Source organism: Scleropages formosus, chromosome 16, assembly GCF_900964775.1.
Source record: "Scleropages formosus chromosome 16, fSclFor1.1, whole genome shotgun sequence".
Classification (NCBI taxonomy): Eukaryota; Metazoa; Chordata; class Actinopteri; order Osteoglossiformes; family Osteoglossidae; genus Scleropages; species Scleropages formosus.
The window spans coordinates 8,327,627-8,344,454 of record NC_041821.1 but is presented as its reverse complement, the minus strand read 5'-3'; the positions used below and the strand labels follow the sequence as shown (position 1 = coordinate 8,344,454).

Sequence of the window (16,828 nt, the reverse complement as noted above, 5' to 3'; positions counted from 1 at the left end):
CAGCCACAGGTCTGCAGGTGACTGTTAAATTGTGGATGTTGTTCAGCCTATCTGTCAGGGTGACAGACTAAATATTGGCCAGAACTCCCAATTCCAGGTATCTGTAGGATATTTTGTCTTCATACATTTACAGTTAAAAGTAAAGTGGTTTTTAAATTGTACATTAAACTTGAGGCATTTCCTTTAACTACACGGTTTAACTTTTCAGCTTAACGTGTCATTAACTTAATGCCCCGTGTTATGAAAAGCAGAAAAATTGATATGCCGACACTCTTTGCGGTAAAGGTCATTTAAAGCAGTATGGCGGTGTTCAAGGTTGCATGCCACCGACTCAACCCTTGAGTTGCACCACCGATAAAAGCATGATCTGAACCCACACCCCCCCCGACACACACACATTGTATTCGCCTGAGGTCTGAAAATTGCAATTTTTAAACTCCAGCGGTTTTTTTTCTTTATAGCTGAGTTAACTATTATAAAAGAACCCTCCTATGTCAAATTAAACCTCTTTATCTGGAAACTCTGTAGAAAGTATGACATAACCATTGTTTTTAATTCTCCGCCAGAAGAAAGGCTCCACTTTAGTGGAAGATAACGGTCTTTGTAACCACTTCTTTCTTATTCTCTCCTGCTTCAGTTGCGAACATCCTTTGGAGACAAGAAGGTACTTGTGCATGTTATATTTTTTCTTCCACGCATTTCAATATGGGGTGTTCAGCATGTTCATTTTCATTTTTAGTGCATTGTCATCTAATTCTGCAATAACTGTACAATTACGGAGGAGGAGACATCGCCGTAAAATTGGGCTTGTACGCCTCATTTTCATTTGCCATGCATTCACTGTAAAATTCAAATTGCTTTGTTCACCAGGTATTTTTATTTATTTATTTTCCTGTCTAGGTCTGGGAATTGGCAATATGTTCTATGTGTTTTATGAGGATGGGATTAAAGTCATCCAGCCGGTGGCATGTGAAATTCAGAGACACATAAAGCCCAGCGAGAAGCTGCTGGGGCAGCAGGTAATGTGCTCTTTGTGAAAACGAATACCGATAAATAACATCTCTGAGACTCCAGAATTCACTCTGTTAATACACCGCTCTGGCACTTAGTGCCTGTAATATGAGAAACCTTCATATCGTGAGCAGATTCTTGTAATATGAGAAGGTCCACAGCGTTATTGTTATTAGTTTTCTTTGTTTTGTGATACTGATTTATTACATAATGAGTGTAATGAGTTTTGAGATCATAGATGGCTTCGGTGCTTGAGATTGCTTGGTCTCCCTTGTGGCTCCTGTGCAACCTAATTTTCTCCATCCTCTCGGTTTAACTCGACCTGTTTTATCCGGGGGGGTCCTTGTTACTTTGGCACCCATGGTGCGTAGGAGGCGCCTCTGTTCTCTGCCTTTCATGAGTACACACAGTGATGCGTCCATTTGAAAAGTGAAGCTACTGAGCAGCGGTGGAGGACACTTGAGGAGATGATGTGCGATATGAACCCGGTGGAGAGACTGTTCTCAGGAGCTTTCACAGGACCATAGGAGAGAGAGAGAGAGAGAGAGAGAGAGAGAGAGAGAGAGAGAGAGAGCAACAGCATGAATGAGGAAGAGTCTGCACACACACTCTTAAGTCTTCACCATCTCCATTTGTTGTCTCTTAGATGATACTTGAGCTGAGGAAAACATATGTTTACTCAGTAAACAGGACCATTATTACAACCAGGTGTTTCAGAGTTACAGATTCGAGCATCACAATCTTTGCTGGTGTTAAACACTTGTCAAGTGGCGTGATTTCGTGCACAAATATAACATGACAGGGTAGGACAGTGTGTCAGTAGCTTCCCAACTGTCTGAGTAAAGATTCTAGACATGATCGCATTTCCGGAGATCCAGTGAAGCAAGACCTTACTGAAGGTGACAGGTATGTTTCATCACCAATATAAATATTCATTCTCAAACACTGCTTATACAGCTGGACTGTAACCAGTTAATAGGACTTGTTAATGGGTTCTATCTGCTCCTAGATTAAATGCATACAATTCATTCATAAACACTGCATACAGTAAGTACAATTGAGATCTGCTGTAATCATATGGAATATTTAGCGTTCCCCATATACTTGTAAAATATGTACTGCACAGACATGACATTTTGTTTAATATTGTTATGCCATGAACCTGCAACAGCGTATTAATCAATGCCTCCCGAGCCTTCTTCACCTACGTCCACGGTTTCTCCCGAGGCCTCGACGCATAGTCTGGCTCTGCTGGCGACCAGGCCACATGCCACTGTTCATACCACTATGTGGCATTGTGCTGCTACTGTATTCCTTATGATTTTGTTCATTAATCTGTAATAATTATACTACCTTCTCATGTAGTGCTTTGTGCTGTTGGTGTGTATCCTGCAGGAGGAGGTTTGCCCGAAGTCAGAAGGTGACGCTGAGCAGAGATGTATGTGGTCATCTGCGGTGAACGTGAAGGACAAGTACATTTATGTCACTCAGCCAACTCTGAACAGAGTCCTTATTATAGATGTTCAGTCACAGAAGGCCGTCCAGGTAGGCAAGCCCTTTGTCTACGAAGACCGAAATGTTAGAACCTCAGTAGAAAGCCAGGGGAATGTTCAATTCAGAACTCCATTGCAAATCAGCTCTTGATATGACCTAGAGACTTAAATCCTATAATTTTCATATTCAAATTATTTCTGCTCTTTTCAAATGGCCTCATTCACGGGCAGTTTTTATTAAGATTGAAAGGCCGGACTCAAGTGACAAACAGCATGGTTTCATTGTTAACGTTCAATATTCCTGGCTGGAAGTAATTAACTGGCCATTTGTCAGCCCATCGCACAATTTGCGGCAATAACAGACACCTCCACAGGTCAACTGTGGTACCACATTCTGAACTCTTTTTCTGTCGAAAAAAACACCTTACATTTCAAGTAGACTTTGTGTTGTCGGTATAACATTTGAACATCTGTATGGACATCAACCAGGCGCTCGTGCTGACAGGACACCTGTTTAAGGTGCTCTGCATTTCCACCAGATGCTCCTGACAAGTGATTCAGCAGAATATGTAAGCAGATGCAAAGACCCGTGGACTTAGCTGTTGGGAATCGCGCGGGACACAGAGGCACGCATGCAAATGCAGCTCGCCGCGTTGGGTCAGGAGGAGCAGATGTGGCCGACAAGTTTTGATTTTTCAGAAATCCCTGCAAAGCCGCCAAGGGTCTGTCCGGCCGGGGAGGTCGTAATTAGGCCAGACATGGCGCTCGCGAGGATGAGGGCCTCTGTTTGCCCCCGGGCACAAGGCCCAGGTTCGAGCCCACCCTGTCCGCACTCCCCAGGCGCCATGCTAAAGCAGTCATTAGTCAGTCACCTTGAGGCTCGGTTTCATTACTTTAGCTAGGTTGATCCTAATTAGCCCCACGGTGCTCCCGAACGGTGCCAGCGGAGAGGAGAGATGAGGGAGTGGAGCCGAGCTCTGGATTTATTTCTCTTCCCTTTTGAAACCCTGCTGTTTGTTTTTCCATGCGCAAACGTGCGGTCCTGCACTAATGAGTAAACAATATCGGTCCGGCGATTCTGTTGAGTTTATCATATTCATGTTTCATTAAAAAAAAAAAAGAAAAAAAAAAAAAGAAACGACAGACGTGTTTTAGGTGTCTACAGTGCGGCCCGCTAATGAGCTGTGATCGGGGAGTGTAAATTAAGGAAAATAGTGCGTTTTCTTTTCGAAGGCATAATCAAAGTGTCTGGTAGCTAGATTAATTGCGCACCTTGATTAAATGCCTCTTAATTGTGTGGTCCACAACATTTTAGCAACAAATTGCTGTAGCTTACTTGATAATCAATTTATACACCGAGGGTAATTAATCAAATAGAGCATGTAAAAAGTTTAATGCGTTCTCTTTTGGTGAAAATGCAAATTGTTTTGAAATTCAAAGTATTAGTGCAGAATATTGATTTATGCTCTCAAACAAATCATCTGACAAACATCCAAGCAAAAATTGTGTGCATCTGTTTCCTGGGGTGCCTCCTGTGCAAAGACTTTTAAACTGTTCAAAGCTATTCTCCGCCAGCTCGGCAGGAGATGATGTATGTCGAAAGCAATTTAGAAAATGCACTGTCCAGATGTCAGTCATGTCTTATGCATGTAGATGTATTGAAAAAAAAAAGCTTTCTGAATTAAAAAAAATCAAGTACATATTGTATTCATTTCAAGGTCAGTGCAGGTTTGCTTAAGTAACTTTGGAACAGGTGATTCTGGATTTCACAAAAAATTCTGTTGGATGAGAATGGGCAGCAAGGGGCATAGCAGTTACAACAATCTGGCACTCAGAAGACCAAGGTTCACATCCCACCTCCTGCTGTAGTACTAATCAACTGGTCCAGAAAAAAGTACCGTGCTATAAATGGGTAAATCATTGTAGGTGGCTGTACGCTGTACGTCAGTTTGGAGGAAAGCGTCGGTTAAATAAATAAGTAAAAATCCAAATGGCAAAAGTGATAATTTATGAAAATGTGTGCTAAATGAATAAACACGAAGGATACCTGTGATAAAATAATTATAATTTCCCGTTTTTTCGGCACTGCAGGCTGTGAGCACCGATCCTCTCCCAGTGAAACTGCATTATGACAAATCCCATGACCAGGTGTGGCTCCTTAGCTGGGGTGACGAGAAGAAGACATCCCCCACCCTTCAGGTACATTCACTCTGCTTCTCGATCTCGGGTTATTGTTTCAGACTTGTGACGCAACGTGTGAATCGCATGGTGTCCCCACTCTCGGTGCAGGTGATCAGTGAGGCCAGCAGGAGCAGCCCCCACCACACCGTCCACACCCAGCCCGTAGGCAGGCGTCTCGACAGCGTGGATGATTTCTTCATCCCGCCGACAACTCTCCTAATCAATCACGTCAGGTGAGGGTGGCTGCTGCCGCCGTCGTGTTCTCCCGCTCCCCAACCTGGCCTTCCGCAACGCCGACGGGACTCCATCTGTCGACACCCAGAAGCCTCGGCATACCCGCGGCCCATTGATTTTGTTGTGCACTTTGACAGCATGCATGCAGTATTCATCAGCTCACACACAGGGTCTTCTGTAGCGAGTAGCTCATTACGCTGACGGTCCACGGGAAACGCATCAGCCGTGAGGCTGAGTAAGGGAAGCAATTTCTAGTGATTTTAACTGAGCCTTAGTCTGGTTTCTCAACTGTTCTAGGATCACTCACAACAGTTACCCATCTTTAAATATGTAAATCACACACTTACTAACTTTGATGCACGCACACATGAAATTGAGATTACTTTCTCACAGGTAGGAGATCTGAGTACACAGGCTCCTCAACTTACAAACACAAGTGGACCAGAATCTTAAATCTTAAGTCACAATTAACTTTCAATTAATGATAGCTTCATTATGCAGACATCCATCAATATTTTTCACTGGCTAGGCTCTATAAAAACCTCAGATAAAGTTATAATAAAAAAAATCTCTAGAAGAGTTATTCCATTATTTTTTAACTTCAAGAAATATTAAAATTAATTTAAAAGTAAAAAATTACTTTTAAAAAATAATAAACAATCAATCCATCAATCCTTCTTTTCATGATCTCTTAATCAACCGGGATGCTTGAGTGATTAATACCAAAAGTGTGTGTGTGGCTTCTGGCCACTTTCAGCTTTCTGGCCACTTTCAGCTTTCTTTATTATTTACACAATCAAATGTGATAAGAAACAGACATCCTTTGATTTATTTTTGCATTGTGTTTTTTGTAAAAACTACAATATATTTTAAAAAATACTGACTTTTTTTTTTAATTTCAATGCATATTAAAATGAAAACTAATTGAACAAATATGAAAATAAAAATACATAATTTCTTCAAACTCCTATGTAACACCAACTCTTGACTAGTTCATCTCATAAACATGCAATGTTTCTCAACTTGTTATTGATCACAAACAGCAGACATGAACTGGAAACACAGTTGAAGGTAGCTGGTCCCACTGTATTCTCTATGTGTGTGATTTACTGCCAACTATTGGCTAGCAGCAGAAATGCAGGTCACTTTCACTTTGAAAAAGACAGATATTTTACAAAATTGATAAGGTCAGAAAATGCTATGAAAAATCAAAAAAGAAAAATCTAGAAAAATGTTTGTATCTTAAAAAATTTGTAACTCAAACATCTGTATAGGGATCTATAGGCAGATGACAGCGGTAGGTAGGTGGAATGTGTATGGGGGTGAAATCCCTAGCAATAATATCTGTAGCACCAACACCAGTGTCACACCAGTGCTCTATGTTTAACCTCTGGCAAGCAACCCCAGCATGCCTTGACACTTCACGCCGAGGTCCCTGATGGAAGGGCTCCTCCAGCAGCTAATAAGGAGGGTGTGCATAAGGGCCCGTGCACATGATCAGACCCAGTACTGAGAAGAGGAGCAGAGATCTCCATTGATAGAGGTTAAACGGAGCTCAGATTGTACCAGGTCTTTCTGCTGAGGTTCTGAAATACACAAACAGTACAGAGTGAAGGGGATGCATGAAAATTCACCATATTCCTCAGTGGTCTATCCTAGTGTCTATCTTTTGTGTCCTTTATTGACTGAGTCATATTTCATAAACTATTTAAAATTATTCAATATACTGTGACATAAAAAAACATGCAGTGCCAGTACAAATATTAACTGTTGTGAACTGACGAGAAGACAATGACCACAAAGGAATATGCAGCATCACTGACACTGTCACTGTCTTTGTTAAGAGACATCCTGAGGCATGGAAAACTAAAGGTTGCGCATGACATTTCTTTGACACAGGAATGTCTATGGAAATTATGATTGCCTGAACATTCATGACAGAGCAACACATCAGAGCAGTAGCATTGCAAAGTGCTAAGGTTTTAAAAAAAAAAAAAAAAAAAGTCGTGACTGGTTGAGTGGTTTAATAAAGTGAACAGTGAGATGAATTGGTTGATTTAGAATAGTGTTGTATGTGAACGTCAAAGAACTGCCCTGCAAAAAAAAAAAGGAATGGTTAAAAAAATATAAAACCTAAGAGAAAGGGAATCGTTTAGCATGACCTCTCTGCATAAAAGGGTTTTGTTCCATGTTATTTCCATTTTCATACACACTGTCAGTCCGTGTGTTGCCCTGCTCTGACCTCAGGCCAGTTTGTCACTGAATCAGATTCTCTTGTTTACAACATATCTGCAGGTTTGGATTCATACTCCATAAGAATGAGCCCGCACTTCACAAAATAGATCTGGAAACCATGTCGACGGTGAAGAAGATTCCCTTGAAGGACCACAGCTGCATCCCGAACGCTCTGGCCTACACACACTTGGGCGGATACTATTTTGTGGACTGTAGGCACGACATTACGGGAGCCGCCAGGCCGCAGCTCATAGTGGACGCCGTAACAGATGCTGTGATCAGACACAATGGAGACGTAACAGGAACGCCTTACGTGTCTCCGGACGGACGCTACCTCGTGAGTGTCGACGACAAGGATGGCCTGATGAGAATCCAGTCCATCACGGGTCGAGGCGAGATCCTGGCCCCCTTTGACATCCACACCAACCTGCACATCTCCGACGTGGCGTTCCAGCCGTCCTTCACCGAGGTGCACCAGTACAACATCTTCGCGAGCTCCAGGCTACAGACCGACGTGCTGTACGTTGAGCTGGCCACAGGCAATGTGAAGATGATCAAAAGCCTGAAGGAGCCTGTGAGAGCATCGGAGTGGCTCTGGAGCCGGAAGAATCGCGTGATCGTGGACAGTGGCTTGTTTGGACAGTACTTGATGACCCCGTCCCAGGAGTCACTGTTCATACTAGACGGGCGGTTGAATAAACTCAACTGCGAGATCACTGATGTCCTCAAAGGTAACACGATCATGTGGGTAGGTGATGCGTAGGTATATTCGCTTCTTTTAGCACTCAGTGTGGATGTATTCACCCTCATAACATTTTATGTAACATTTAAAAAGGGAAAAAAATTATACAAAAACTATATTGGACAATGGGCCTTCATTCAATGGTTTTTTTTTTTTTTTTTGGTTTTGTAAAAAATTTTAGAAATGCAAATGGGAACATTTAGAAACCTTTTACAAAATTTTAATAAACAATAAATTCTTCTCACACGACAGAAACAAACGAGATGATGGTCATCTAAAGCATCTTAAATCTGTTTTGGCGACAATCGGAGAAAAATGGTCACACTAGAGAACTGCCCACTGTTGATTATCGTTTTTGTGCCTTGAAAGAATGCGCTTTCAAGCAGAAGGGCAAAATAGAAATAATTCCACACATTAATAACAAAAAAGAGACTTATATGTCCAACTGCAGCATTTTGCCCTTCTGTCGGGTGACAGAGGCTCAGTCTCATGCACCAGAATGGATGTAGTTTTCTCATGAAAATCCTTTTCATTTTTTAATTTTAAGCCACTTTATTTTAAGTTAATGCCATTTCCTTTGAAGTGCAGGCTGAAGGCTGGGTTCTAACCGCATTGCTGACTGCTGATTTTAAGCTGTCGCTGTTTTCCAGTTGCTTAGGATAGGCGATAAATTGAAAAAACAAATGAAAAAAATTTTAGAATGGTTACAAATGCACCATTTCAATAATTTGCTGAAAAAGAATCTAAATAGTTTAAAAATGGCTGTCATAGTTTTATTCTGGTTTAGAGAGCAATTGGGGAGAAAGATCTTCAATACAAAGTTATAGAATATCAGTGCTGAGGAAATTGTTGCCAGTATGGCAATTTACAATCTAACTATAAGCAAAACATCTGAAGTGTATATTGCGTATTCAATGGAAAATTGTATCCAGTTCATCATGAACTGCTTACATGTACGTGTTTTCCATGGTGGAGGTGGTATATGACAAAGCTTTATTTTTTACATTGGCCCCGAATCCTGAATCCTTTGTGCAGAAATGATCCACTTGACATCAGGAGATACAGACCGAGGTATTGTTTCCGCAGTAGCCATCTACGCTTCTTGTATGAACCCCTCTCCTGGGTAGATATACTGTACTCTATGCATTTTTATTCTGAATCCCTGCTCAAGGGGCATCGTTAAAATGAGTTTTTCTAATTTAGTCCATTTATGGGAGGAGCTGTTATGGGTTTGAGCCTGATCAATGGCAGTTAGCGCAGAACAATGTTATTTTTAGTATTATGTAATATACTGAGGCTTTAAAACTAAGGCAGTCGTTCAACACTGTTTATCCTTTTATAAAGTTTTGCTGGAAATACAGAGAACTGCTCAAAACTTAAAGCTTTTTATTGACGTCCTGTGAACTATCATTTTTCTAGTCGTGTAATGTACATAGACACAAAGTGGTCTTTTGAATATATCTTGTTAGTTTCCATAAATGTGTTTGAGTGTCAGGTTTTTAATTTATAGAAACTAAATCATTCCCCTGACAACTTGTGATGTCACCTATGATAACATTATTGTCTTACATTTAGTCATGACCGTTTATTAATGTGGTTGCTATTTATGTAGGAAAACGCTTGACATTGATAAAACAATAAAAGCTGTTCCTTTTAAAATGTTCTTTGTAGTTGTTTTATGAATGACATATACTAAGCAGAGTATAATACCCTTATAAAAAATGGAATCATAAATTATAGACATAGGTATCACCAAAAGCATGTCAGTCTTTCTCTTGCAAAAAATCGTATGCAAACATTACACCAAATGTTATGCAGAAGGTTCACCACAAACCTCATTTAATATTTCATGTGCACATAGGTCCAGATATTCACAAATGAAATTAAAAGTTTACCATTAGCAGGTGGAGTTAAATATCCTTTTTCTAATAAATATATTACTTTAAGGAGTGCTGTCATTTATTGTAATTTCCTGAAGTATTTCTGGGCTTTGGGACACATACCCTGAAATTGAATTGATATCCTCTTGACAGGTAAATAATAGAAATGAATGGCTGGATCTTTAATATTCAAATGAGAAGAGGAAATTCCTAAATTTATTACTTGCCAAGGTGATGCTCTAAAAGGCTTCTCATCTGATTCTACTTCCAAGAATTAAGATCTGGATTTCGTTGAAACCTGCAAACGGTACATGCATCATCATCTTCATAATCATCACCACTACCACTATTATAATCAGGATCACCAGCACCATCATCACTGCTGTAGATGAGTGTAGGACAAACCCCCCTAGGTGAATACCCCCTTTGGACAAATAATTAACAAAATTTTTATTCTTCTGATATTTCTAGTTAGGCGTGCGGTGGCGCAGTGGGTTGGACCACAGTCCTGCTCTCCGGTGAAGGCACCGCAAGCGGGACTTGAACCCCAGACCCACCATGCAGCAGGCACTGGCTGAAACCCCCCGTGCCACCACGCCCCCCCCCCCCCCCCCCCCCCCCCCCCCCCCCCCCCCCCCCCCCCATTTGATTCATACAGTTTAAAATTAATTATTTTATTTCAAGCAAGGGAGCGCGGTGGTGCAGTGGGTTGGACTGGGTCCTGCTCTCCGGTGGGTCTGGGGTTCGAGTCCTGCTTGGGGTGCCTTGCAACGGACTGGCGTCCCGTCCTGGGTGTGTCCCCTCCCCCTCCGGCCTTACGCCCTGTGTTACCGGGTAGGCTCCGGTTCCCCGTGACCCCGTATGGGACAAGCGGTTCTGAAAATGTGTGTGTGTATTTCTAGTTTATGAACACTTCTCTGAATGATTAAATACTACATTCATTATATAATGAGACTGCAATAAGAAAGGCATTATAAGTATTGTATTGTAGCATAAATTACTTGCAATATAAATTTACAGCTCACTGTTAAATTACACAAAATTATTTGTACAATCTTAAAAAAAAGGGTAATTTAAAGAACATTATATCACATCTTTGAAAAATGAAAAAGCAGTATAAAAATATTATTGAGTGTTAAGGTTTATTTAAATTTCATTTACTACCAGCTGATGCTATGCCCTACACCATTCAGAAATGAACACAGAGAAAAAGAAAATATTTTTTAGAATTACTTCAGTATTCAGTTACTTGATTTATACTTTTTTCTTCCAATTATAATGGTATTAAATGGAATTAAAGTACAGAAACAGGAAAAAAAAGGGGACTTTTGTCATTGTTTCAGAAGGTTTTGCCCTACTTTGTCTTTCAAAAGAGGAGGTTTTGTCCTGGAGGTGTTGTCTGGGGTGTAGAACAAAACCCCCCTAGGACAAACCCCCTCCCCAGGACAATACACCCTTACTACAGTACTACAGTACTACAATATTACAGCACAGTGCTTACTGTCCTCAGTAGGGCCAGGCATGACAATGACACTCCAGAGAAGTCCCACAAGTGACCATGTCGAAGGACCCCATCGTTTAGGAGCAACTGGATACATCTGAGTCAAGTAGTAAAGCCTAACAGGTATAAATGACAACAAATGCTCTCTGAGAATATCAATGTCATGTTCCTTATGGGAAAGTGTCATGTTGTAAAATACAATGTGTTTAGGCCAACAAAACCGTCAATGCTTGAGGCCTGAAGCCGCTAAAAACAAAAAAAAACAAAAAACTATAAACTATACTATAAGATAGAAATGAAGAATAATGAATGAAGGGAAGACAAAATAATTTTATTTTTTTTCTGTAAAAGCTACAATACACGTACGTTGATTGTTATACTCCAGAAATGTAATCTGTAAAGTAATGTTTATGCAAAAAAAAACGTATTCTGAGCATTTGAAACAAGCAGAAGGCTCTGTGTTAAACTAACGTATGAATATTTTATCAAATCACAATATGATACACGGGGCTATGAGCAATGTTCGAAAATATGTTTATTTATAAATTTAAGGCATTTACCTTTAACTACTTTAAATGTACTGCAGATGCCTGGTAGTTTAAAATAACTTTGACTCTGCCTGTTCAACTAATGTTGCATAGCACAGAACCATCTGCGGAGAAATAAGTGCATTTTCAGTTAAAAGAGCAAGGACCTGGAACTCATGATATGATATTAAACAGGTGCAACAGTTTAAAAAACATATGGGCTCATGATTAGAGATACGAACCATATGAACTTTAACCAATGGGTTCATTTATATAACGGTTCTCGTGAAAAATGTAAAACAGTTTACGGCTGTGAACGTGGACTGCAGCAGTATTTTCAGTTCTCCATTCTATTCTCCAGAGTTCTACATATTTAGCATTGCAAAACATTTTTGTGCTGTATTTTTGACATAATCCTTCATTTTATACAGTCCCCCAGTATACTGCAATGCAAATAAGGAGTGGTTGTTTAGCATTTGTCGAATTTCTCTTTATTTCAGAGCAAAATCCTGCTGCTTGAGGTTGCACAAAAAAAATGAAAATAAACTCGTTTCACACACACCGGCCAATAATATTGCATTGTGATATCAAGTACAAGAGAGTTCCGCAGGGTGGAGGAGAATAAAAAGCTTCTAAATTCAATTTCACCGCAAATCAGTTCTCCCTGCAACTCCCAACAATACAAGGAACACTCCTCTTCAACAATGCTTCAGACGAGGAGGTCCGCTCCGTTGGGGATGTCTTCCCAAATCCCTCAGTGTAATTTTCGAAGGGAGTGCCACACCATGTTGCCCTAACCGTAAGCACCAAAGTTTTGAGAATACGCAATGAAGTTCAACAGTATACAATAAAGTTTGCACATAAACAAAAAAGCTTAAGAGCAACAAAAACCGAGGTTTAACAATTGAATGTGACAACAGTGAATGAAGTCAGAGTACAAAATGAAGTAAAGAAATATTGAAAGTATGTAAATGCACATCTATGGTGAGATTATTGAAAGAAATGATACATTTCTCTTTCACAGAATTTATTGAGCTGAAGAACTTACATTTAAGATGAGAAAACTGAATGAAACATGAGACTATACATTTACAATGTGAATACTGAAGGCTAAGAATGTATACCGTGCTTTAGGATTATACACTGAAATGGAAAATGCTGAAGTTTCTGTGCTTGAGAATATATAATGAAGCCTGAGAATATGCATATAGTCTGAGAATATTAAATGAAGTTTGAGAATATTTTAAGTTTTCAGGACAAGCTAAACAGAATATGTGACTAAATTACAGATTTATGTGCCGTATGAAGTGTTCTACATATGCGGTGACTTGAATAGTCAATATTTTTTCAGTGGTTCTGTCAGCTTGTACAAGTAGTACAGAGTACAGTAATTAGCTTTTTTTTAGAAAAATTAGTTTAAAACCAAAGGATTTGCTATGCATTAGCCAACAGAATAATGATATCTAAATCTTTTGAGGAGAAGAGGTGGTGGGATAATTTTATATCACACAAGTCTAAGACAGTTTACTGTGGTGCTTCTCGTACAAAACTTCCCATTACATTTGCACAATGTTGATAGCATACACACCATGAGAAGTATACTGTAGAAGTACAGGTTCGAGACCCTTATCTCAATGGATTATAAAAACAGAATTTTCTAGTATGTATTAGCCAAGCCTTTGGCACTGCTGGAGCAAGACTTCAGAATAATGCCTTATTCAAGGCTGAAATACATATGGTGTATGATAAGTAGTCCTGATAACCCGTCCCTGAACATTTTGGTCAGTGTTTCACAGTCATACAGAAAATAAAGAAAAATCTCTCTGCATTCAAACTCAAAACATGTCGCATGAGCTTCGCACAAACCTCAGTTGAGACATTATGACCACGTGATTCTGAATTCTTGAGAGGACCTGCGGGCTTGGTGGGGGTCGGATATGCAATATCTGGTATCTAATAACCCTTTTTACAATCTGCCTAGAGGGTCTTCGGAAATCACAGATGTCTTTGCAAACAAAAGGAAAGTTAGATTTAACTCTTTCAGAATGGAACAAGCATCAAGTCACAGAAGATTAGACAGCATGACAAAGAATCAAATGAGTTTCTCAAACTGTGTTTCAGGGTGAACAAAGGTGACAAGAAAATGAAAAAGCACATCTATGTGAAACTCAGTAGAGTGTGATCAGTTTATGATGCACGGTGTATGCAACGGGCAGCTTTTAGTTTGCGGTGAACAAAAAAGTTAGTATATATATTGATCTATTGCGTACTTTATTTTAAAAAAGAAGCGCATTTCTAAATATTTGTCTATTAGCATAATCTGATATTTATATTATGTATATTCATATAATATTATACATATATATGATATTATGTGATATAATATGTACAGAATATGTAATATATATAATAGGATATGCTTTATTATCAGTATTAATATTATGATACAAATATATAATATTAAAATAATTAAATGTAAAACATCCTCTAATCATCCACTCTAATGAAAAACATTCCAAATGGGATCAAGATCATTATTTATCTTTCTCGTAGCAAAGCTTTTAATTGTGTTCTACAATTAGGTAATAAGTAAGCTAGCATTCAGTTAGAGTCTGAGAAATTTAGCTTGATTCAAACATAACATTAAAAAATTTTTTTTCATTCATCATTGTATGAAAAAACTAATGGCAGTTATACTGATTTTTATTGGTGGAATCCATCCTTTCACACACACACACACACACACACACACACACACACACACACACACACACTGGTTGAAACTACTTGTCCCAAGCGGGGTCACGGTAAACCGGAGCCTAACCCGGCAACACAGGGCGCAAGGCAAAAAGCAATTCATTGGAAAAAATGGATTTGAGAAATTTTGCAAAGGAACGTTAAATAGTTCATAAAGTGTGTAAAGGTGTAGAAATTAAGTTGATTTACATGCTAGTTGAAGGTGCTCTGTGAACAATGATTTTTTATGTTACCTTCATTTCGTTATGGTCAAATTATCTCTCCTCCTGATGTGTATCCAGTTCGCTAACTAGTTATGTTTGGCAAAATTTTGCTGCCTGAAATAAACAAACGATACAACTTTTTATGTACATTTATTTACATTAATCAGCATTTAATTCTGTTAACACTGGAATTATATATGTTTTTTTTTACGTCAGTTAAATCTGTATATTTAAGTCACTGACTCCACTAGTGCTATTGAACACAGGTTAATTGTCTTCGGAATAAATATTTGAGTAGTTTTTTGACCCACTACAATTAGTAAGGTAGAGTTTTTTGACAAGTTACTCTTAAAGCAGCATTGCTTTTACTTATCCATCACTGCAGAAATTGCAAATAGATCAACAGAAATGATGAAATCAAAGGCAATGCAGTAATAGCATGCGACTGTAACACATGAGCTTCAATGTGCCAGGCGAGTGGGTGGCCACTTTGGCAAAAGATAACAATGAGTGATGTATTAATGCTGCAAGTAAATGTGGTGTCACAATAATAACAATAATAATAAAAATTTTCTGAAATTCATAAAATGTTGATTTGTCTTAGGATTGCTGTTTCACTGGGTTTGGGCTTAACAAAACTGATTTAATCACTGATCATGTACTTGAAAAATTCTTGCCTTTCAAGAGATGGTTTTCTTTAATGAAAAGCCACAAATTTCCTCAAGGACTATTCCACTTGACATTAAATTTAATCGGCTACTCAACTCCTGCACTGCCGACCACAATTTACCGGGGGCCAGATCTAAAAAAAAAAACATGCTATATTGTAATAGCATTGCTCTCTCCTGGATCGCAGGTGTTGGTCAATTCCTGGCAGGAACACTGTAAGGTGAGACAAAGTGGAGATGAATCACCTGCAGACTCCCAAACTCAGATATCCAGCACTTCTCCATGGCTTTCCCATCCCCCGGGCTGAAGTCTGCACTCAATCAGGTTGCTGCTCCTGCTGTGTACATCCTCCAGAAAGCTACAGTACAGAGGACCATTTCTGAAACATCATATGCAAGGTGTTTTATAGATGCACTTGAAAGCTGTGTTCAGCTAAATTACACTTTAAGCCATTTCATTTAAACTGCATAATTTATACTGAGTGCCCGGTAAATATACGTGCTGTATGAGCAGAGGTATCCGGAAGCATCATTTACGACTGTCATTTTGTTGTAAAACATACCGAATAGCACATATTTATGTCGCAGGCCTGCCTTTACAAGACCTAATTATTTGCACTTCTGATGTATTGTGGGTGTTCCGATGAACAGAAGTTGCATCTCGTGACTATTGCTTGCTTATACACTGTTTCCAGAACCACGAAGAAGTTTAGCGCAAAGGTTAAATGACAGAACTAGAAGGGAAAACAACTTGCGGGTTGGAGATAACATCTCTTCCAAGTCCTGTGTCAGATTTATTTATTTATATTTATGCTCATATTTCCATTAGATGGGGGATCCTGGTGATGAAATTTCTTCTCTCAGATAAAATGATAATTTGATGTGAATGACAGGTCATAGGTGCAAACTATTTCGGACAACAGACTTGGACAGTGCCAGGTGATCACTTCGGAGAAACATTGTAATTTGCTGCCCTTGATTCATACTTGGAGTTATTTCCACAAAAAGAGAGATAACATCTCTGCTGTTGTGGGGATTTTCATCCATTTTCTCCTGGCATCTTTTCACACACTGGCTCTCCGTCCTTTTCCTTTCTGAACAAGACCAGCGCTGGAGAACTTAGTCCCCAAATGTTGCAGTGAACACTACGGTTTACGTAGTAAATGTAACCCTCAACCCCCCACCACCACCACCACCTCTTGACCAGAAGCACTTGCACTGCACATATAATTTCTATTTCCTTTGGCGCGCGTGTAGCTTCGTTCGTATTGATTAAAATGGACTAATTTATGCTCTTAAACAAAAACCTGTATGGACATTTAACGGTCCTGTGCGCAAGATATTAATAGAGCCAAGAAGCAGGATTTGAATTAATATACGCGATGTACCTACCATG

General features: G+C 39.4%; 1 protein-coding gene across 1 annotated transcript in view; it reads left to right on the top strand.

The window, feature by feature from the left end:
- Positions 1-9,481, top strand: part of LOC108924569 (follistatin-related protein 5-like) — a 95,887-nt gene extending 86,406 nt beyond the window's left edge. Inside the window, exons 11-16 of the mRNA XM_018736056.2 lie at positions 638-664; positions 901-1,019; positions 2,407-2,556; positions 4,596-4,703; positions 4,794-4,918; positions 7,215-9,481. Of these exons, the coding sequence (XP_018591572.1) occupies positions 638-664; positions 901-1,019; positions 2,407-2,556; positions 4,596-4,703; positions 4,794-4,918; positions 7,215-7,917 (1,232 nt within the window). The 3' untranslated portion in view covers positions 7,918-9,481. The remainder of the gene's footprint in view (positions 1-637; positions 665-900; positions 1,020-2,406; positions 2,557-4,595; positions 4,704-4,793; positions 4,919-7,214) is intronic.
- Positions 9,482-16,828: the final 7,347 nt, after the last annotated feature.